At 42.2% G+C, this 22,700-nt stretch overlaps 1 protein-coding gene across 7 annotated transcripts in view; it reads right to left on the reverse strand.

The window, feature by feature from the left end:
* The window catches only part of LOC118398070 (rho guanine nucleotide exchange factor 2-like), a 62,811-nt gene that overhangs the window by 20,511 nt on the left and 19,600 nt on the right, over window positions 1-22,700 (reverse strand). For 5 of the 7 annotated variants that reach the window (XM_052470281.1, XM_052470278.1, XM_052470280.1 and 2 more), the window contains 9 exons: window positions 7,268-7,430; window positions 5,429-5,496; window positions 5,126-5,189; window positions 4,683-4,815; window positions 2,776-2,885; window positions 2,324-2,467; window positions 1,758-2,008; window positions 1,291-1,416; window positions 1-118 (listed from right to left, as the gene is read on the reverse strand). In XM_052470281.1, the coding sequence (XP_052326241.1) occupies window positions 1-118; window positions 1,291-1,416; window positions 1,758-2,008; window positions 2,324-2,467; window positions 2,776-2,885; window positions 4,683-4,815; window positions 5,126-5,189; window positions 5,429-5,496; window positions 7,268-7,430 (1,177 nt within the window). Of the gene's footprint in view, window positions 119-1,290; window positions 1,417-1,757; window positions 2,009-2,323; window positions 2,468-2,775; window positions 2,886-4,682; window positions 4,816-5,125; window positions 5,190-5,428; window positions 5,497-7,267; window positions 7,431-11,371; window positions 11,681-22,700 lie in introns of those variants that run through there. The other 2 variants (XM_052470282.1, XM_052470279.1) reach the window with 2 other exon arrangements.

The raw sequence follows: 22,700 nt of genomic DNA on the forward strand, positions 1-22,700 counted from the left end.
CCTTGGTGTTGTCAAGGATACGCTGGATGAGTACGGGGTACTTGGTGATACGCTGAGTGACCAACAGGATGCACTCCTGGACGCCATGGCGACGCAACAGGTGACCCCGACACACCCGCTGAATAGAGAGCGGGAAAGAGAGATTAAAGATGAGACAGAAGAGAGAGAAAGTGAGAGGGAAAGATAGAGTTAGTGTGAAAGAGAGCGCGAGAGAGTGAGAGGGAAAGATAGAGTTAGTGTGAAAGAGAGCGTGAGAGAGTGAGAGGGAAAGATAGAGTTAGTGTGAAAGAGAGGGTGAGAGAGTGAGAGGGAAAGATAGAGTTAGTGTGAAAGAGAGCGCGAGAGAGTGAGAGGGAAAGATAGAGTTAGTGTGAAAGAGAGCGTGAGAGAGTGAGAGTTAGTGTGAAAGAGAGCGTGAGAGAGTGAGAGGGAAAGATAGAGTTAGTGTGAAAGAGAGCGTGAGAGAGTGAGAGGGAAAGATAGAGTTAGTGTGAAAGAGAGCGTGAGAGAGTGAGAGGGAAAGATAGAGTTAGTGTGAAAGAGAGCGTGAGAGAGTGAGAGGGAAAGATAGAGTTAGTGTGAAAGAAAGCGCGAGAGAGTGAGAGTTAGTGTGAAAGAGAGTGCGAAAGAAAGCGCGAGAGAGTGAGAGTTAGTGTGAAAGAGAGTGCGAGAGAGTGAGAGTTAGTGTGAAAGAGAGTGCGAGAGAGTGAGAGGGAAAGAGAGTGAAACAGCAGGAGAAAGGAAGACATGAATATGAACAAGACAAAAAGAGGTGAGGAAAAACAGGAAAAGCAGCAAACAGAAAGATCGATGGAAAACAACAAATATGTGTTTTGTAACGCAATCAAGAGCAAATCATTTTTTTCACCGGAATTCTGGAGATATCAATTGATATGAATGACACACCCTCAAAACTAGCTTGACGAGCTTTAAATCTAAATAGGAGACAAAACATACCATTTACAATAGAAAAAGTACGTGCACACGAACATTTCCATTGACCTATTGTTCTTTCTCTGTGCCCCCTCTCTCACTCTGCTAAGGAAAATGAAACTACCAAATAGCATGATCATCGCAAGTAAGACTTCAGAAGTGGTGACAAAACATTTTACATAAACACAACAGCTTTCCCTCGGTCTCAGTTGTTCACTCTATCCCCATCTCAATTCAATGTTTTTATTGACATGAAATACATTCTGTGAATATTGCAAAAACATTCAAAAAAAGTTTCAGAAGTTAACAAAAATGGCAAAGTGACATCTCTTGTTTCTCTCTCTCCCTCGGTCTTACCCGTATGAAGTACTGGAACCGCTTGTCTCTGGCCAGCAGCTCCTTGTACAGCTTGACAGCCTTCAGGTGGCGGCTGCAGAACTCAGCGTAGGTCTTCCTCATCTCGTCAGCACACTGGCCCGAGAACTGAGAGAAACAATCCGTCAATCAAATCAAATCTACTTAAAGTACCCTGGCCTAGACCCCAAAGACCAATCAAAAGCAGAGTGGCTAAGATAAACTCCCTAGAAGGAAGAAACCTCGAGAAGAACCAGGGGAGGACCATACTCCTCTGTTTGTACAGTGTAGTTAAGATTACGTATGACAATAAAGGCCAGATAGTTTCACAGGCTCTGAAAAGAATGAATGATCCACTCGGATGGTAAATGTATAGATCACATATTTTATTTTGTAATTATTCTTAACCTTTATTTAACTAGGCAAGCCAGTTACATAAGGCAGTGGGTATAATTCCCATGTCTTTCTACCTGTTCCTGTAGCACATCTCCCAGCTGATGGATAGTGAAGTTGTAGGTGCTGCCAGGCTGTAGGCTGTGGTTGCGCCGGGTGAGCAGCTGTGCCAGGAAGCGGGCATGTATGGCGGTGAGACGGTCGAGGCAGGGGAAGATGGCGTGCACCACGCCCGGCTCAAGCTGCACCTCCTCCAGCATGCCCTGGCGGAACACCCTCTCCATGATGCGCAGCGTCCGCACATGGTGCAGCTCTGTCTGGATCAACTCTGAGGAAGACAGAAACGCAAAGAAAGAGTCGATCATGTAACATGTAAGATCTGGCGAAAGAACATTCATATTTTGCTCTGTTCATAACCTGCCAGAAACACGTAGAACACACATGACAATTTGGGAGGAAGCACAGGGTCAGCTGCACCCCTGGAACTATGTCGGAGTTAGGTACCTTGCTCAAGGGCACAACAGTAGTGGATTGTGGCCATCTGAAAGAAGTAGCACTCTCCAGTTTCCACTTTTTCATTGCCCAGCCCATGGCCTTTTCACCACAAAGGGAAAGAAGTTCAAGTGCATGTCAATGCTCTCACCATAGATGACGTCCTGCCGCTTGATGATGTCTTTGCGATGCGTCTGCAGGTAGCCCGAGTCCACCGCCATGCTCCATGAGTCCGCCTCAAAATCCCGCCCCTCAATCTCCATTTCCTCCAGCATGGAGGTGTAGTACTCTTCCCCTGAGAGAGGAAAACATTCATCCAGCGTAAACAACAAATGGACAAAAACAGACCATCAATGCCTCAAATGTTCACAGTTCTGAAGTTGCTCCTAACAATCTATCGTTTTTTCTTTTCACTTTCAAGGTAGACATGGACATGACAGTTGCCAATATCCATTTTAGGTTCTTACCCCGAATCCCTGAGGCTTTCCCTACATAACGGATGCAACCTTGTCCCAGACACAAAGACTTGCATAAGCTACACAATCTGTGCGCCTAGACTTAAGATCAATAGCAAATACAGAGCACAAATAGCCCACATCTTACCCTCATCGTTGAGCGACTCCATGGACATGGCTCTGTTCCTGAAGTTGAGCGAGTCTGTGGACTGGGACAGGATCCTGCGCAGCCCCAAGGGAGAGTCATCATTCAGGTTCCTAGTAGAGGCAAGGACGAGGACACAAACACACACACACACACACGGACAAAAACACACACATATATATACACATGCACCAAGAAACATGTATAATATACACATGCAGGTACAGTATACACACACAGAAACCATCGACATAAATATGTATGAGCACACAGAAAATACAAAACAAAAACGGTGATATAGATACAAATCACACAGACGAAATACACGCACACCCATCCATGCAATGGGATACACAGAGACACACATGTTTACAATGGTACAAATTCACAAAACACACCAATGTACGAGCCACTGTGAATATTATCATTCATGCTTATGTCCTGAGACACACACACACACACATACAGATGAGGCACATGTCATGTGTAGATAAACATGTTAGTTCACACATTCAGTAGACTGGAATCTGCCACTGCTCCTCTATCACCAACTGCTGACAGTTATTATACATGTCTGAACCGTGTAAGATCAAAACCAAAACTGATAAAACCCCACACACAAACACACTTTGGAAAGTATTCCGACCCCTCGACCTTTTCCACATTTTGTTACGTTAAATCCTTATTCTAAAATTGATAATTTGTTTCCCCCCCCTCATAAATCTACACACAACAATGACAGTTTAGATTATTTTGCAAATGTGTATTTAAAAAAATAACTGAAATAGAATATTTATATGAGTATTCAGACCATACACTCAGTACTTTGTTGTAGCACCTTTGCAAGCGATTATAGCCACAAGTCTTCCTGCGTATGACGCTACAAGCTTGGCCTACCTGTATTTGGGGAGTTTCTCCCATTCGTTTTGAAGATCCTCTCAAACTCTGTCAGGTTGGATGGGGAGCGTCGCTGCACAGCTATTTTCAGGTTTCTCCAGACACGTTCGGGCTCTGGCTGGGACATTCATTGACTTGTCCCAAAGCCACTCCTGCATTGTGTCTTGGCTTGTAATGCGTCTTTCACTAAGGAGTGGCTTCCATAAAAGGCCTGATTGGTGGAGTGCGGCAGAGATGGTTGTCCTTCTGGAAGGTTTTCCCATCTGCACAGAGAAACTCTGGAGCTCTGGCAGAGTGACCATGGGCTTCTTGGTCACTTCCCTGGCCCAGGCCCTTCTCCCCCGTTTGCTCAGTTTGGCCAGGTGGCCAGCTCTAAGAGTCTTGATGGTTCCAAACTTTTTCCATTTAAGCATGATGGAGGCCACTGTGTTCTTTGGTACTCTTCCCCAGATCTGTGCCTAGACACTATCCTTTCTCGGAGCTCTACGGACAATTCCTTCGACCTCATTGCTTGGTTTTTGCTCTGACATAGACAGGTGTGTACCTTTCCAAATCATGTCCAATCAATTGAATATACCACAGGTGGGCTCCAATCAAGTTGTAGAAACATTTCAAGGATGATCAAAGGAAATAGGATGCACCAGAGCTCAATTTCTTGTCTCATAGCAAAGGGTCTGAATACTTTTTGCAAACATTTCTAAAAACCTCTTTTTTCTTTTGTCATTATGGAGTATTGTGTATAGATGAATGAGAAAAAAAGAATCCATTTTAGAATAAGGCTGTAAGGCAACAAAATGTGGAAAAGGGAAGGCGTCTGAATACTTTCCGAATGCACTGTAACACACACACACAGTGTGTGGGACTTTCATTTCCACTATGAAAAGTGTATATGTGGCAGACATATAGGCATGATGTCACTATTAATGTCAATGACAAGATTGCTTGAGGTTTCTCTCGTACCCTCGCCCTTCTTTTTCTGTTTTGGCCAATGAGCAGGTGGCGGCGGGGCTCACCCTGTAATGTTATTGGTGGAGACGCTCTTGGAGAGGGAAAGACCGGAGCGTCCACGGCGCGAGCCCAGCAGGGATTGGCGGAGGTTGTCAGAGTGGTAGATGGCTGAGCTGGGGCGTTCCCTCATCATGGGGGCTAACAAGGAGTAGATATAGGAGGAGGGGGGGAAGAGGAGTAGTAGGAAGATGGGAAGGAAGAAGAGGGAAGAGAAATATAGTGGAATAATGGAAAAGGAAAACTAAGTGGAAAAGGAGTCTCCACAGATGCAATTAAGGGGTTTAAAAGTGAAACCATAGCAACTCATGCTCAATTGCAAAACTGACATTGTTATTACATTCTAGTCCAATAGTGAAAAATAATTTTCACTTCTCGTATGTAATAAAGAAATCTAAATGTGTAGCGTGTGTGCCTATGTGCGCACGTTTGTGTGTTTGCATGTACTCACTTTTGGTACGAAGGGTCACGTTCTGCAAAGCTGAGTTATTCCTCATGAGAGCCATCTTCTGTTGCTGTGGTTACAGAATACAGTTCAATATCATATACCACGGCACTTATCATTACATACTTGTATATGTAGTAGAAAAAGGTTGCAATATACAGATAGCATATCAAAAGGCATATATCCATATGAATTCATTAATGTGTATTTCTTGTGCAATTCCCATAATTTTGTGTGTCATGGAAAGGCACCAGTCTAATGTTTAAATTATATACATTATATATTTACTCAGTATTTATCATCTCTTACCCTCTGTTTCATTTTGGCACAGTTGGGCAACGTGTCTCGACAGCGGTTGTGTATGGTGACACTACAAGCTGTGAGAAAAAGAAACACACAAGACTCACTCAACTATTTTCTCTCTCTCCTCTCACTCTCAATGTCCCCCTATATAGATATTTTGTCCCTCATTCTGTTCCTCTGTTTTATGTCATATCGAATATGGAGACACTGAATATATGGTGAGCATCTCCCGATCTTTCTCCCCCCTGCCTTGGTTGTGGCCATTGTTTCAAATAACTTTGACTTCCTGTACAGGGTTTGTGAACCGGAAGTAAGGCTTTAGGTAACTGCTGGAGGGGAGGAGACCCAGGGGTGTTTTGGAACCCTCTAACCCAGTTCCACTGCCCCTCCACCGCCCACCCTTAACTGACCTAAATCTGGACTTACACACTGAAAAAGGCAATCATGACTCCCTGTGAGATCTTTTAAAACAATATTTTGAGTGAAGACTGTTTTTTCTATTACTTATATTCACCTGTTTGATTTGGTGCTGTGAAATCAAGCCAAACAAAGTTGAGTGTTCTGGCATCCATGGTATTCAGGACATTTTTCCCAACCCCTAAATGTTACCGGAAACTAATTTCCATATTTCATAATTGAGTAATAGGAATTAGAACAACGCTGTAAGACTAAAACAAAGAGTGACCTTTGATCTCTAACTCCGCCGCAAAATAGGAAGAACCTGCAAGGAACTGAGTTAGCGCCTGGCTATGTTAATGTGGGATATCAGAAAAGAGCTTGGTGCAGGGCCAGCACAGGTTGCACAGTTCTGACACAACACCATGAGTATTATCTGAACAGGGGAATGCAGTCCTGACACTACACAGGGTATGTTTGTTATCTGTGACCAACCCTCTGTCTGGAAAACTGCATCAGGTTTGGTTGAGAAAGACAATGAAGAAATGCTAGCCAGCAGAAAAAGTGAAGTAGGGGAGGTGCACCGGCTGACAGCATAACAGGAAAGGGTGTGTGTGTGTGTGTGTGTGTGTGTGTGTGTGTGTGTGTGTGTGACATGAGCATGACTGTGTCTATATTTGTGCGTGAAATGTTTTGCCTGTGCGCATGACTGACACACCGTGGCAGGTTTTGTGTAAATTAATGTATATTTGTGTGTGAACTGTGTGGCAAAATGTATTCCTGGAATTTACATATTTCAAAAATAAATACTAAGCATAAGACCCAAACATATCCCAGCACAATCTATTGTAAGTTAAATCAAATGTAATGAAAACACATTGGGCTGAAGCTCTTCTAGGCCAATTTGGTTGTGATGACAGTGGAGAGGTGTTTTTGAGTGGGTGTGAAGCTCCCCATCTCCAACTCTCACCCATTATCTGACTGCATGTAGATCAATGTCCATAATCAAACTATTTTAACGGAATTTATCGTCACATTGTAGTTTATTACTGTATTGTAGCTTGTTGTGAGTGTTAACCGGTTTAACAGAGCGTTAACAGGTCGATTTGGTTGGAAAGGAATGGTATAGATTGTTCCCTTTGGTAGTGCCCCGATATTCTGCCACTATAGAGTGATGTGACAATGTATGTCCTGATAAATGATGATGCATTATTTGAAAGCATCTTAGGATTTTAGAGATACAGGGTATGGTTTGTTTTTGAGGTGCTTTTGTGGTTTGCTGAGGTACTCTTTTTGTGTAGCTGAGGCCTGAATCTGAAGGATGTGGTGGGTAGGCAAGGCTTACTTGGTCAGTTAAGGGACACTATAGAGGGGTGCTGTGTGTGTGTGTGTGTGTGTGGTAGTAGTTTAATTAGTAGTGGTAGTAGCATTAGCATTAGTAGTACTCACTGGGGCAGCTGAGGGCCTCCTTGGCAGTGATGCTCTTGTTGCATGCTGAACAGAGAGTGGTCCCCGACACGGTGAGGGAGGTGAAGAGGTGCCCATTGCTGTAGCGCGCTTCCCTGTCCCGTGCCTCTTTCTCCCTCTCCCTCATGCGCTCTTTCTCCTTATTCTGGAAGGAAATTACAAAAGAGGAGAGAAGCAGAATGCACTGATTATATACAATGGCACAGTTGACATGAGGTGGACAGGTCAGAGCCTTTTGTCTGTTGTCATCCAGCAAAGGAAGTAGACAGGGAAGGCTTCCTCTTTTGTGGCTAAAATTGGGCAGGGTGAACTGTTGCTAGGTCAACAGCTGCAAAATAGGGACTTCACGAGACTTGATTCCCTGTGTATTAGATCCATATGTATGGGTATGTCTCAAAACCAAATGTCACTGTAAAAGTAAGAGCATTTACAAGACCGGTCAGAACTTTCTGACAGCGATGACCAGCAGAGGATGTTAATATGAGAGAGAGAAAGATAGATGACTCCAGCATGTTACACAACATAGGCCTATAATGAAACAATAGACGTGGGTCTTCATTTTCACGGTTTTCTCCACCTTCTTACTCACTACCTCCCACTCGCTCTTCCTTCGGTCTCTTTTCTCGTTTGGAGGTTGCTATTGAAAAGAAATTTGGAGGATGCCTTGTGACCGTCACAATAAAAAAGGAACCCACGGTAGCCAGAATGACTGTACAACATTCTATAAAATCAAACACTCTGTAGTTTTCTATTATAATAATATTTTCAAGTGGTAAATGTCTAGACAATGACCGTCATGGTGTTTTCCACCATCTCATAGCCCACACAGCACTAACACACCTGAGAAATTGTCTGGTAGACAAAACGAGACTTAATGAGTAGATTATTTGTCACATCGGGTTGAATTGTGTGTTAGGGCTTGGCCAGAACAAAAATGTGAGTTGAGGGGCAGGATTGGAGAAACACTGCTCTGAATCCATCCAGAGACTACTTCTACAGTTTCGTTTTTTATTTATATAGGTTTCTCTCATTGAGAGAAATGTCTTTTGCAAGAGTGACCCGTTCAAAATAGCAGTAGTCGGCATAGTGATGTTCAAAAGTTAACATTTCCCAATACTACCTTTACATTTTAGCATCATCACCTCAGACTTTGATATGCTGGAACAGGTCTTCGAAACCTCTACATCTGCATTGTCCCTAATTGCTGGTCAATGTTCGTGCACTTGTTTAAGGTCAAATGTTATTTTGATGCAGCTATGCAAAGCACTAACATTTTTACAGGAAAACAACAAGAACTATACCAACGGAGTTTAGAATGAGTCATTTCTGATGCGTCAGAGGCAAGAGCACACTTCCCCTCTCCCTTTTTGCACGCACCTCTTCTCTCAATGTACAGCCTAGTGCTGTAGAATTGGCTGAGGTGCTAATGTGAGCAATACATCAGGGAGTGAAAAAATAGATGGTGTGTGATGGAGACAGGCAGCTATAGTTGTCCTCCCTATAAACGCTGTTTTAGCCGAAGTTAGTTTGTGCTCTCATTAAAAGGTGTCAGGAGCATAACACTGAGAAAGACATGAGATTACGGACGGAGTCTATAGGGGTGATTCATTTTATTCTCTTACACCTGCTTACTTCACTGAGTCACTGATAAACACACAAAGTATTTTTCACACCTCTATGTGTGCGTTTCCTAGAATATCCATGTGTCCTGTGTGTTGGTATGTGCGGTGACATAAAATACGTGTGTGCATGTATGTGTGTGCTTATCCTCCAGGTTAGGGACTGATCTGTAATTGCTGTGTGGATTGAGGTGGCCCTGTAACCTGGTTTCTTTCCTCTGGAGGGATGCTGGAGCAAAGCAGAGCCCGAGGTGGATTTAAGTTTAGTCTCCCTGAACGACAAAAAGATAACGAGGAGTCAGTCTAATATTGGCCAGAGTGTGTGTATATATGTGTATATGTGTGGTGTGTAGTGTATGTGAGAGTCTGGCTGTCTCTGGATCAGGTTCTGATGTGACATTTTCATTATACCTTCAACCTGACACACAGCTCTGTAACGCATGAGGTCATTGCGATCTACGGGAAGTCATATGCTCCATCTCTCCCTCCCTCCGTCTCACACACACGCACCATCTTTCTCCATCCATCCCTCTCTTTCTCACTCACTCGCTCCTTCCCTCTCACTTTATTTCTAACTCTCGAGCATTGTCCTTCGCCCTCGGCCCTCTCGTTTGAACACATTGCCGCCTACAGTTTCCCCTGTGTGCTATAGATTGCAATAGCTCCCTCCCACTTGTACTGTAGGAAGTATTCCTATTTCATTTGGTTAAGTTCAACACAACCACCGACCATACATACCGGTAGCAATACCAATTAAAATAATAAAATACGGAATCACATAGTGACGATGGTGGTTTATACACTGGTCACTATTTTATCAGGGTTCGAATTACAAGGCTGTAGGAGTGCTAGGGACTATCAAAGCAAATAAGAGCCGTAAAGGTTTTAAAACATCAACAGTAGGGGTTGTAATAAGTGTTTCAGTAAAAATATTGACTTTGATATACTAGGGCAGTGTTTCTCAACCTTTATTAGGGACCGACCTGGGTTCAGATGGTATTTGTTTTTTCCCCAAATACATAAATCGCTTGACCTCGTCTGGTGCAAATAAACCAAAAGAATTCTCCCAAAAGTGCAAACCCCACCCATATGGCACTCCAAGCAGGCTCTGTAAAAAACACTCAAAAGTATTTAAGAGAAAACAAATACTATTTAAACTCAGGTCTGATTAGTGTAACGGAGATGATGTGTAATTTGAACTGAGGATACCAGCAAAATTACTGGAAGCATAGGTGTGTCCTGAATTTGAGTTGACCATGCAAGCCTCTAACTGTCCAGTTTGTAGTAGTGTATGAGGGCCCAATAGATTTGGTGGCACTGACCCCAATACTATGTTCAATAAATATGCAAAAGGAATACACAGGCATAGATGTGCGCACATACACCCCAATGTAGGAAAGTGATGTTTATATGGCGCTGGCAAGCCAAGGTTCTCTGCCATCCACTGTGCCTGAGAAAACAGATGATATCACACTAACAGAGTGGCATTTCTATGGCAACCGTTGCTATAGTCAAACACACACTGAGCACAAATGCATGTAGTCCTCCCTTACACACAAGATCACTACATTAACTAAACTAAGGGCACATTCAGTCCTCACTCCCTGAAACCAGCACACACACACACACACACATGCATGCATACATAATTCGATACTGATATTGCATAGAGGATCTCGATAAAATCAAACATGCAGCCATAGACCAGTGCTGTCCAGGAGAGCAGAATTACTCATTGAATCAGTACCTGCTGTATCAGTCGAATAGGATAGGAAGGCAAAATGGTACACACAACATGTCATATTTTAATATTGCATGCTTGCATGATAAGAGCATGATGCACTGTTGTTGTAACCTGCTATGTATGGTGTATAACATCCATACATAATTCTGAACAAACACTGTACAGAAGGATGCTTCTTCCAATCAGAAAGATTACGTGAAACAAAAATGGCAAAACTTCCAACATAAGTTATTTTAATCGTGCCCGATAGGCTGTATAAATATATCCTAAAAACAGCCAAATGTAAACTGTTACTCCCAGTGACCATGTTTGCTTTCTAGTATGTGGTAACACTTCTGGGTTCCGATGCGCAAAATAATGGCGCCGAGGGAATCATGACCAAACAGAAAAAGGTGATGAACAGTATACGTTTCCAGCATACCCAGATCAGTGCTCACCATACATGCACATCATTGGAAAGCGCGTCGCTTGCTTTTATAAAGCATCTCCATATTGCGCAAACTTCCTGAAAAATTGCCTACGTGCTTCTGCAATGATGATCGCAATCTAAACGTTATTATAACCACATGTAAGATAATGTCTCCAATTCTAAAATGACATTATACTTTTAAAGTTGTATTAGTTGTAAGTACAGATGCTCTCGAACAAAGTGGTTGTTGCGCATTTCACTTTTCTTGTCAGAAGTTTGTCAGTAATAGTAAGCCTCCAAATTCATCTACTCACCCGTAAACTAATCTCTCTCATTCTCTCTTGTCGAATTTTTGACAGATCCGCGACTCTGGACATGGTGAGAATCTTATCCCTTCCTCTCCAGTATGATAAATCCTTATAAAGGCTTAACGCTTGTAGCTGTCAAGCAGGTACTTCAAATATCCGCCTGTTTTGTTCTTCCCTGAGAGGTTAACGCTAAAGTAGTTATATGATTATATGACCAGGGTAAATGGACTGTGTAATAACCAAACTATTACGCCTTTACAAAATAGCGCGTTCAACTTCTCCAGCGGTTCGGTCTCTGATGCTGCGTAAGAGGAGACTTTCTCATACAGGAAATTCGGTCGTTTTTTTGCACTTCAGATGATCCACCATCACGCCTACTGGAGGAGGTTTCATAGTTTCAGAACCAGCCTCTCTTTCTCTCAATTCTGTTGTACCACTCAATGCGCTATGCTAACACAGAGAAAAAAAAATGGAAGGAAGTAAATCAAGAAAACTTTTGAGCTCTTTCTGGTACCATGAAGATTGGGGGAGAGGTCACTCAATGTAAAACACACGCACACACACCATGCTAGATAAATTGACAATTACAGGATAATAATATTACATACATACCAGAAATCAAATATTCACAAATATGTTGAAATAAGATGACTGCAACTTCACATGTAACAGCGGAGAAATGCATTACCAATTTACACTGAGGGGACCACTTCCAATGATGACATAATCAATGCCTTGTCAATTCATATGGACATGTTATGAGTTGTAAATGCATTGTTGATAACAATCTCATATTAAATTGCATGTTTTGATCATGTCATTCTCATTTAAACATTTTCTATGGAGGAAAGTGGGCAGAAAATAGCAGCATAAACGTTGAAGCTGTAAGAAATGTAAAGTGGGTGGGGTGAGTGGTTGCCAAAATCTAGGGACATTTTGAGGAGAGGCTAATGGTTACAGTCTCCTGGCAACGCTGCCTCAACATTGGTTGCCAACTCTATATGCCTGGATTGTGTTTATTAAAATGGAAGAAAACAGACCGAAACAGGGAGGGAGTACCTGGACTTGCCCAATAAGAAATATTGCATTTGGTTTGAAAACATTTTCCGTTGCATGACCTAATGAACACAACCCAGCGCTCATATGGTTGGAGGAAATATAATTTGTTTATAGTTCAAACTGGGCTTGAGTAGCTATTAGCTAACACCCAACAAACAAAGGGAGTATTGGACTGACTAGCGCTACTTGTCATGAAGTCCTTTGACACAATAGCACAATTTGTTTGAGAAGTGTTATTAAAATGACAAATAAGGCTATTGGTGAATCGGGACTTCAGTTGTTATAGCTTTTATACAGTACCTTTCAAAAGGAGAAGAAGCACATTTCTTCATTCCCTCAACTGTATCCATCTCATGGCATCTCTCCATTCTCTCAGCTCTTTAAATTGAACTGTACCCCTCTGTCCATCTCTCCCCCAATCACTCTCCTGGCTAATGATCAATATATCAGCCCATTAGAAGGGTGGCAGTTAAAGAGGACAGATTGTGTGGAAGCCCGCCCACAACAAAGCAGTTTCAGCACTGACTTACTTATTTCCCATAAGATTCACGACTATGTTCATACTAAGCTGTATGCAGAACTTTAGCACAATCATGACTAGGTCTGTTGCCGGGGGAAAAAAAGTACAGGCTTTGTTGCCGACAATAGCTTTCAGATATAAAGAAAAGTCGGCAATAGTTGGTGGAAAAACGTATTGGTTTGAAAGGTGTATTTGACTCCCTCACACAGTCGCTCTCTACCTTTCTCTTACCCGCTCTCTATCAGATTCCCATCCCAGTGTGCAAAATTCGGCACATGATATCTTAATGACAATTTTCTGGTTGGAAACTGGTTTTGTGATTGAGAAGACCATCTGGTAACAAATAAGTACAGATGTATTTTTGATGATTAGATGAGGATGTGATACTTTGGTCAGGATTTTTTTTAAAGGAGTTAGCTGGATGTCCAATGGGTAGTGGACCATTCTTGATAAACACGGGAAACTTAAGTGTGAAAACCCCAGCAGCGTTGCAGTTCTTGACACAAACCGGTGAGCCTGGCACCTAGTACCATACCCCGTTCAAAGTCACTTAAATATTTTGTCCTGCCCATTCGACCTCTGAATGGTACACAAACAAAAAACATTGGTCATAAGAAACTAGCTCCCTGGTATACAGAAAATACCCGAGCACTGAAGCAAGCTTCCAGAAAATTGGAACGGAATTGGAGCAACACCAAACTGGAAGTCTCCAGACTAGCTTGGAAAGACAGTACCGTGCAGTACCGAAGAGCCCTCGCCGCTGCTCCATCATCCTATTTTCCAACTTAATTGAGGAGAATAAGAACAATCCAAAATTCATTTTTGATAGTGTCGCAAAGCTAACTAAAAAGCAGCATTCCCCAAGAGAGGATGTCTTTCACTTCAGCAGTGATAAATTCATAAATATCTTTAACGAAAGATCATGATCATTAGAAAGCAAATTACGGACTCCATCTTCAAATCTGCGTATTTCTCCAAAGCTCAGTTGTCCTGAGTCTGCACAACACCTGCCAGGACCTAGGATCAAGGGAGACACTCAAGTGTTTAATAAACAGCCCCCTATCCACCGGATGTGTACCAAACTCACTAAAAGTGGCAGTAATAAAGCCTCTTGAAAAAGCCTAACCTTGACCCAGAAAATATTTTTTTAAACGAATCGGCCTATATTGAATCTAACAATTCTCTCAAAACATTTTTAAAAAGCTGCCTTCCTGAAGACAAACAATGTATACCAACCACTTCAGTCTGGTTTTAGACCCCATCATAACACTGAGACTGCACGTGTGAAGGTGGTAAATGACCTTTCAATGGCGTCAGACCGAGGCTCTGCATCTGTCCTCGTGCTCCTAGACCTTAGTGCTACTTTTGATACCATCAAATCGCCACATTCTATTGGCGAGATTGGAAACCAAAATTGGTCTACACGGACAAGTTCTGGCCTGGTTTAGATCTTATCTGTCAGAAAGATATCAGTTTGTCTCTGTGGATGGTTTGTCTTCTGACAAATCAACTGTACATTTCGGTGTTCAAGGTTCCATTTTAGGATCAATATTGTTTTCACTATTTATTTTACCTCTTTGTGATGTCATTCGGAAACATAATGTTAACTTTCACTGCTATGCGGACAATACAGAGCTGTACATTTCAATGAAACATGGTGAAGCCCCAAAATTGCCCTCCCTGGAAGCCTGTGTTTCAGACATAAGGAAGTGGATGGCGGCAAATGTTTTACTTTTAAACTTGGACAAAACAGAGATGCTAGTTCTAGGTCCAAAGAAACAAAGAGATCTTCTGTTGGATCTGACAATTAATCTTGATGGTTGTACAGTCATCTCAAATACAACTGAAGGACCTCGTCATCACTCTGGACCCTGATCTCTTTTGATGAACATATCAAGAATATTTCCAGGACAGCTTTTTTCCATCTTTGTAATGTTGCAAAAATCAGGAAATCTCTGTCCAAAAATGATGCAGAAAAATTCATCCATGCTCTACTTTCCGGCTACCCGGATAAAGCACTAAATAAACTTCAGGTTAGTGCTAAACACGGCTACTAGAATCTTGACTAGAACCAAAAACTGATCATATTTCTCCAGTGCTAGCCTCTCTACACTAGCTTCCTGGGTTTTTTTGTGTGTGTTTTTTTTAACCTTTATTTAACTAGGCAAGTCAGTTAAGATCAAATTCTTATTTTCAATGACGGCCTAGGAACAGTGGGTTAACTGCCTGTTCAGGGGCAGAACGACAGATTTGTACCTTGTCAGCTCGGGGATTTGAACTTGCAACTTTCCGGTTACTAGTCCAACGCTCTAACCACTAGGCTACGGTTTTAAGTTTTTACTGCGAACCTACAAAGCTTGACATGGGCTTGCTCCTACCCTTCTTTCCAATTTGGTCCTGCTGTACATACCTACACGTAGGCTACTGTCACAAGACGCAGGCCTCCTTACTGTCCCCATAATTTCTAAGCAAACAGCTGGAGGCCGCGCTTTCTCCTATAGAGCTCCATTTTATGGAATGGTCTGCCTACCCATGTGAGATACGCAGACACGGCCTTGACCTTTAAGTCTTTATTGAAGACTCAGCTCTTCAGTAGGTCCTATGATTGAGTGTAGTCTGGCCCAGGGGTGTGAAGGTGAACGGAAAGGCACTGGAGGGTTTGTGCCGTGGGGGAGATCTTCATGGGCTGTACTCTGCCTTGTCTCAGGGTAGTAGGTTGGTGGTTGAAGATATCCCTCTCGTGGTGTGGGGGCTGTGCTTTGGCAAAGTGGGTGGGGTTATATCCTGCCCGTTTGGCCCTGTCCTGGGGTATCGTCGGAGGTCTACCTGGCCTGATGACTCCTTGTTGTCCCGAGTCCACCTGGTCATGCTGCTGCTCCAGTTTCAACTGTTTTGCTTGCGGCTATGGAACCCTGACCTGTTCATGTGCTACCTTGTCCCAAACCTGCTGTTTTGGACCCGCTCTCTCTACCACACCTGCTGTCTCCAACTCTGAATGGTTGGCTATGAAAAGACAACAGACATTTACTCCTGGAGGTGCTGACCTGTTGCAACCTCTACAACCACTGTGATTATTATTATCTGACCCCGATGGTCATCTATGAACGTTAGAAAATCTTGGCCGTGTACTGTTATAATCGCCAACCCCCACAGCCAGAAGAGGACTGGCCACCCCTCAGAGCCTGGTTCTGTAAATTTCAACCTAGGTTCCAACCTTTCTAGGGAGTTTTTCCTAGCCACCGTGCTTCTACATCTGCATTGCTTGCTGTTTGGGGTTTTAGGCTGGGTTTCTGTACAGCACTTTGTGAGATCGGCTGATGTAAAAAGGGCTTTATAAGAAAAATGTTATTGATTTGATTGACATACACAATCCGTCTCAATTGTCTTAAGGCTTAAAAATTCTTAAACTTGTCTCCTCCCCTTCACCTACACTGATTGAAATGGATTTAACAATTGACATCAATAAGAGATCATAGCTTTCACCTGGATTCACCTGGTCAGTCTGTTACGGAAAGAACAGATATTCTTAACATGTTGTATGTCAGTCTCTTGAAGGACGTAGGGATTGAACGCCAGTCTTTGGGGTTATACACATACGTGTCAAGAGACGGGAGCATTACCACTCACCCATGGGCTCTATACTGTCGTCTTTTAAAAAGGCTTCATCTTAGGGAGTCTGCGTGGGAGGGAAAGGGTCCTCTTGATTTTGAAGGACATGTTAATGGGTGGTGGCAGACACTGACAGAGTGACAGTGTGACACGTTTGACTGTGCTGCCTTTATTAGTCCTCTCCCTCCACAGCTCTGGTGAATTTTGGTAGGCATGAAACCAAAGCGTTGCTGTGGGTTACCACTCCGCTGCAGAGCCAGACCGCTTTGTGGAGAATTGTGTGTGCCTGTGTGTGCGTGCGTGTCGGTGTGACTGTGTGAAAACCAATGCAAGTATGTGTGTGTATTTTGAGTCAGCAGCGCGTAGGCGTCTCCATGGACAGATATGCTCCTGCTCCAGTGAGATAATGACCAGGTGCTGGGAGACTTTACCCACAAACCCTGTATTCAGCCCAGCACAGGGAGACCAGGACAAAATAACCACATTAGTGTGTTTGTTTGAATGTGTTTCATAGTGTGATAATGTAGCAACAGCAGAGAGCAATGTTATTCTGAGTAGCTTGTTTGAGATATACTTACATTTGTTCTCTGTTGCAATCCAGAAATATGGCAGAACAGAGGATAGGAGAAGGAGGCTACAGGAGAGAGGAGGGGGCAGAGGGGTGGATGACTGTACCTACAAAACATCTGCTTGAGTGGATGGTGCACTGACTCACTCTGACACACACATTGTCAAATACCCACACATCGCATACTCACCTATAGTGAATTCATACACAATACTTTTCCTCGCTCGCACGCACGCACGCACGCACGCACGCACGCACGCACGCACGCACACACACTTTGACTTTTTCCACATTTTGTTGTGTTACAGCCTGAATTTAAAATATAATAAATGGAGCTTTTGTGTCACTGGCCTACACACAATTACGGCAAGCCTAAATAAGTCCAGGAGTAAAAATGTGCTTAACAGGTGGATGGACTATAAGTGTTTAACATGATTGTTGAATGTCTACCTCATCTCTGTACCCCACACATACAATTATCTGTAAAGTCCCTCAGTCGAGCAATGAATTGGGCTCCTGAGTGGCACAGCATCTCAGTGCTAGATGCGTCACTACAGACAAATCCAGCTGTTAAAAATGTATTTCACTAATGATTTATTTTACCTTTATTTAACTAGGCAAGTCAGTTAAGAACAAATTCTTATTTTCAATGACGGCCTAGGAACAGTGGGTTAACTGCCTGTCCGGGGGCAGAACGACAGATTTGTACCTTGTCAGCTCGGGGGTTTGAACTTGCAAACTTCCGGTTACTAGTCCAACGCTCTAACCACTAGGCTACCCTGCCCGCCTCGTTTGAAGTCAAATTGTGATACTTGCCTGACTGGTTTTGGAGAACCGTTTTAATGTGTGTGTGCATTCATGCATGTGTGCTTTGTACAAGTATCTTGTTTTTTAAGGCACAATGCAGGGGCCATTTCATGCTGGTCTAATAAGCTGACACGGTCGTCGTTCTGCCCCTGAACAGCCAGTTAACCCACTGTTCCTAGGCCGTCATTGAAAATAAGAATTTGTTCTTAACTGACTTGCCTAGTTAAATAAAGGTAAAATTGTAAAAAAATTAGCTGACACTCAATTGACATAATCAGTGGCTTGTAATCATTAGCATGTTCCAGATGTTGGCTTGCGCTTAAAACAAAAACACACACATACCCTATAAAAGCTAGCAGATCTATACACCCTGTGTATAAAGCTACCAATGCTTTTCAAATACTTTTCATTAAATGGCTACTGCTGTATGATTATGAAGTGTTAGGGGCCTACAGGAAAGACTGGCACCAAACCGAGGATGGATTACCTGGACCAGGTCCAATAAGAAACACAAATGTTGGTTTTCAAACAGTTTAAAAATTGCTTTTACTCAAATACTGTACTGCAACTGAGGGAATGGGAAACTAGGGTAAGCGTGGAAAATAGTTATTATTTATTTGACTGATTGATCCATGGGTATTTGTTTTGAAGCAAAATATATGTAGTGCTTATAAAGACTTCATGAATGTTCTATAAAGCATTTATTAGTTGACTTTCATGGAACCTCCAGGTCCCTGTTAGGTGTTTCTGCCACAACTGCCACTTGGAGGATTAACTGAAGTGGAGGTCAGAGGTGACTAAGTTTAGTGTAGAAGTCTTCCTGAGTCAGAGACCAGAGGCTGTCCTTTGAAACGGATTGTGACTTTCACTGATAATAACCTATACAACCTGGCCAGAATGTCACAAAAAAATGTCATAAGGAAGTCATCGCAACTAGTTTCAACTGCTTTTTATAGCCTACAACTTAGTTTTAACTTGAAATGATCTAGGCCGGCTAATTGGAGCATGCTTACAGGACACTCCTCTGTTGTTTCAGTGTATTTAATGAAAATCTGTGAGGCAGGTTTGTAGCTGTCCCCCACTAAGGGAGCAGACAGATGCCGGAGTAAAACATTAAGGCTTTACGGTTCTCTTCAAAACCCATATCAATAGACATCAGGAATTCCTGAAAAGAGTTGAAGCAGTTGAAAATACTGTACACACACATTCAATTACTGTGCAAAACATTGCAACATTGAATGTACTTACATTCACACTTGCACATTGTGAACTTCTATTTACATTCCTTCATACTACTATGTCAAAACACAAGGGCTGACCCCATTTAGATGACTGGTTGATTCTTTGGTCGACCAAGATTTTTTTTTTTAGTCTAGCAGTCACAAATATATTATTTTTATTGTTCATGGCACACGAGACACAGTCTGATTTACACCCGTCTCAGTGGACTAATTCATCGAGGAGGCCGTGGGGCTGCACAAGGCACTTCCCTCTCCAGAATGCGCTCTCTCCTGCAATTTCGTGCACATTCATTGTTTCATAACTTCTTGTTTGCTCTTTGATTGTTAGTGTCTATCAATTCCCCATTACATTACAATGTTTGTTTGGTTACGGTATTATCTGATAATGCATTCAATATATTATTACAGTCGTTTACCATTCTCATTGTCGGAGTGGACAGGTTTTTTGCAGAGCTAACAACCTATGCTACACTTGTGAGAAATAAGTTTTTGTTTATTTCATTCCACTTACGAGTTTTGTCAATGTCTTTTGTTTGGAGCACTTCTATCAAATGTTAAGGACGCGCACCTGAATACGTATATAGGAAGTAGGCCTAGGCTACCTGGCCTGCACACAAATGTAGACCTATAAAATTTGCCCATTTGGGGATGTCTGATAGTATTTCTGATCGTCTTAACTCACCACCTCCAATGAACTGTGGAGCTACTCAAAAGTAGATTTTTCTTCTCCTCAAACTAAGTAAACAAAGTCTGTTTTTTAGAATCCATTGAGAATTACAAAAGTTTGATGTATTTGAAAAATATTTCCAGCTCTCTCCCTTCCGATACCAACTTGGCAAAGAGAAAAATGTTAGGCTCTGATCCTGTGGAAACATAAAATAACTGATGAATTCTTATCCCTTGCACAAATAGCCTACAACTGTGTCTGTCCCGAGCTCACTGGGCAGGAAACTGAGGCCTCAGAATATTTTATACAATGTTGCAAGTTTGCTAGCACAAGCTTCAGGCTGGACACAGTTGTTACAATGTTTCAAGTTCGTTGCAGACAGGCCTTGCATAGCCAATATGATTTATAGGACATTTATTGTTAAATCAGAAAATGTTCTACCTGCAGGCTGCAATGTTTCTATTTGTTGGCTTTATGTAGGCTATTTTTACATAGTTGGCAATTAAAATGTAAGATTTTTATCATTTTTATTTAGATTAATTTAGAACAACGACAGTGATTTTTACATAAAGACTATTATAAATTAAATTGAAACTGAAAACTGCTCAAAGAAAATGTGTACATGGAAATCATAACTGGCACGCAGATCAGTAGAAAATTAGCACTCCAAATGGAAAAGGTTGCCGAACCATGGTGTAGCCTATTAGTAGCAACTTCAGGAGCATAAGGCTGGCAGTGGGAGGAGGGGGGTCTGGAACAGTTTTATTTCTTCTGGTTAGGCCATCGAGATAATATAATATAATATAATATATAATAATAATATATATAATAATATATATGCCATTTAGCAGACGCTTTTATCCAAAGCGACTTACAGTCATGTGTGCATACATTCTACGTATGGGTGGTCCCGGGAATCGAACCCACTACCCTGGCGTTACAAGCGCCATGCTCTACCAACTGTGCTACAGAAGGACCACATCTCAGGCTCACTCTTGAGTCTTTTGTGTGTCTTAATTATTTAATCAAACAGCGTGCTTAAGCATCAGACAAGATCAGTACACAGGGTTTTTTTTTTTTGGGGGGGGGGGGGGGCAGCCCTAACACACACCACACCAAATAAGTCCCGCCCCATTTAAAAAGTCCCTCTACTTTTCTATCACAAGCTTGTGTTGAAGTCATGTCTCAGTACTCAGCTGATCAGGCCCCTGATTCCTAACCTAAATTTTAGACGTCAGAATCTGTAAGAAAGAACCAGTCTTAAACATACACAGGCTATTTGGTCGACTGGTTTGACCAGGTCTTTTACATATAATCATAATTTTACACAGAATCAGCCTTGAAGACAGGGCTCGCCTTCTGTAGCCTGTAACCATGCATTCTGGGTAAGTAGACTTATGATAACTCGGCATGTTAGACAGAAACCAGCCTGTAAAAGATAAATCACAACTGTTCATTGGATCACCATTGGCTAGGCTTCATATAGTACTCTTATTTATCTAGACCCCCCTGACGTGGATAGTATTCTTAGGCTACTTTGTTTAAAAAGTAGATAGTGTATACAACATTCTCCGGGGTTGAGGCATAGTTAGATTTTTCAACCAGACTCCGATGTGACATGTGTTACAGTGTGTTGCCAATGGTATGTTCTCATGGCCTCCAGTCAGTATATGCTGGAACACTGTCATAAATTTCCTGGAACACTCTTCCATGACCATGTGAGTGTGTGGGTGTAAGTGAGTTGGACGTGTGCGTGCGTGCGTGCGTGTGTGTGATCATTAGTGTGTGTGCCTATGTATGGGTGTGCACATGATGTATAAAGTCCAAGCGAACTGTCTGATACAGGGAAGAGCAAGTTTGAGTCACACTAAATTAGTCACTGTTAGTGTTGAATGCCATTGTCCCTTCAGTTTATGGATTGTACAAGCTCTGATGGTTGACTCAGCATTGTCGGGCTGCTTAATGCACCAGTACCAAAAAAAATCCCTAGCCTAGATCTGTTTGTTCAAGGCTGGCATGACAATAATTGTAGGAGTTAGCAAGAGAGCAGAAACAGTTTTTGGCCCATGCTAACAACACCTAGCTGTCCTCTACAAGATTCTAACTGGTAGCAGGAGGGTTGACAGTGAGGGAGGGAGAGAAAAGGGTTCGATTCCCGGGATCACCCATACGTAGAATGTATGCACACATGACTGTAAGTCGCTTTGGATAAAAGCGTCTGCTAAATGGCATATATTATTATATTATTAAAAGCTGACTGCTAAGCTCTACTGTGCTCAAAACAAAACAAAGTGATTTACTCTGCCCTCTAATGGACATAATTGGTACATACACACTCCCAATAGCACATTGTCAAGTACAACTAATATCTCAGGGAATTTCAGGGATCTGAAACACATAAAAAATATCAACATACATATTGAATATGTAATAAACAGTATAATTGAAATTATTTGAGTGCCAATCCATACAAAAAACATTGTTTCCATTGTAATGTTTCGCTGGTATTGTTACTCAATATAAGTTGTCCGTCATTGCAAGAGAATGACCAGTCCCTTTCACAGTATACTACATATTTAAAGACCATGGACAAAGTCCACTGTAACCAACAGAAGCAAATAATCATGAAGTATGCACTCTGTTGTGTGATAAGTACACAACCTCCTAGGTCTCTAAGCCCATAGGTTGACTATACTAGACACAATTATGCAGTTATCACAACTAATGGCTACTTATGGGACAAGATTATTCCGATATCACCAACTAATGACAACAAACAAATATATGCAAACATATTTATTGACATGTAGTATGTTTATTGGTCGCCATTCCATTTAAAGTCATGAGTCAACACACCTTGTTCA

Source organism: Oncorhynchus keta, chromosome 19 (assembly GCF_023373465.1).
Source record: "Oncorhynchus keta strain PuntledgeMale-10-30-2019 chromosome 19, Oket_V2, whole genome shotgun sequence".
Lineage (NCBI taxonomy): Eukaryota > Metazoa > Chordata > Actinopteri > Salmoniformes > Salmonidae > Oncorhynchus > Oncorhynchus keta.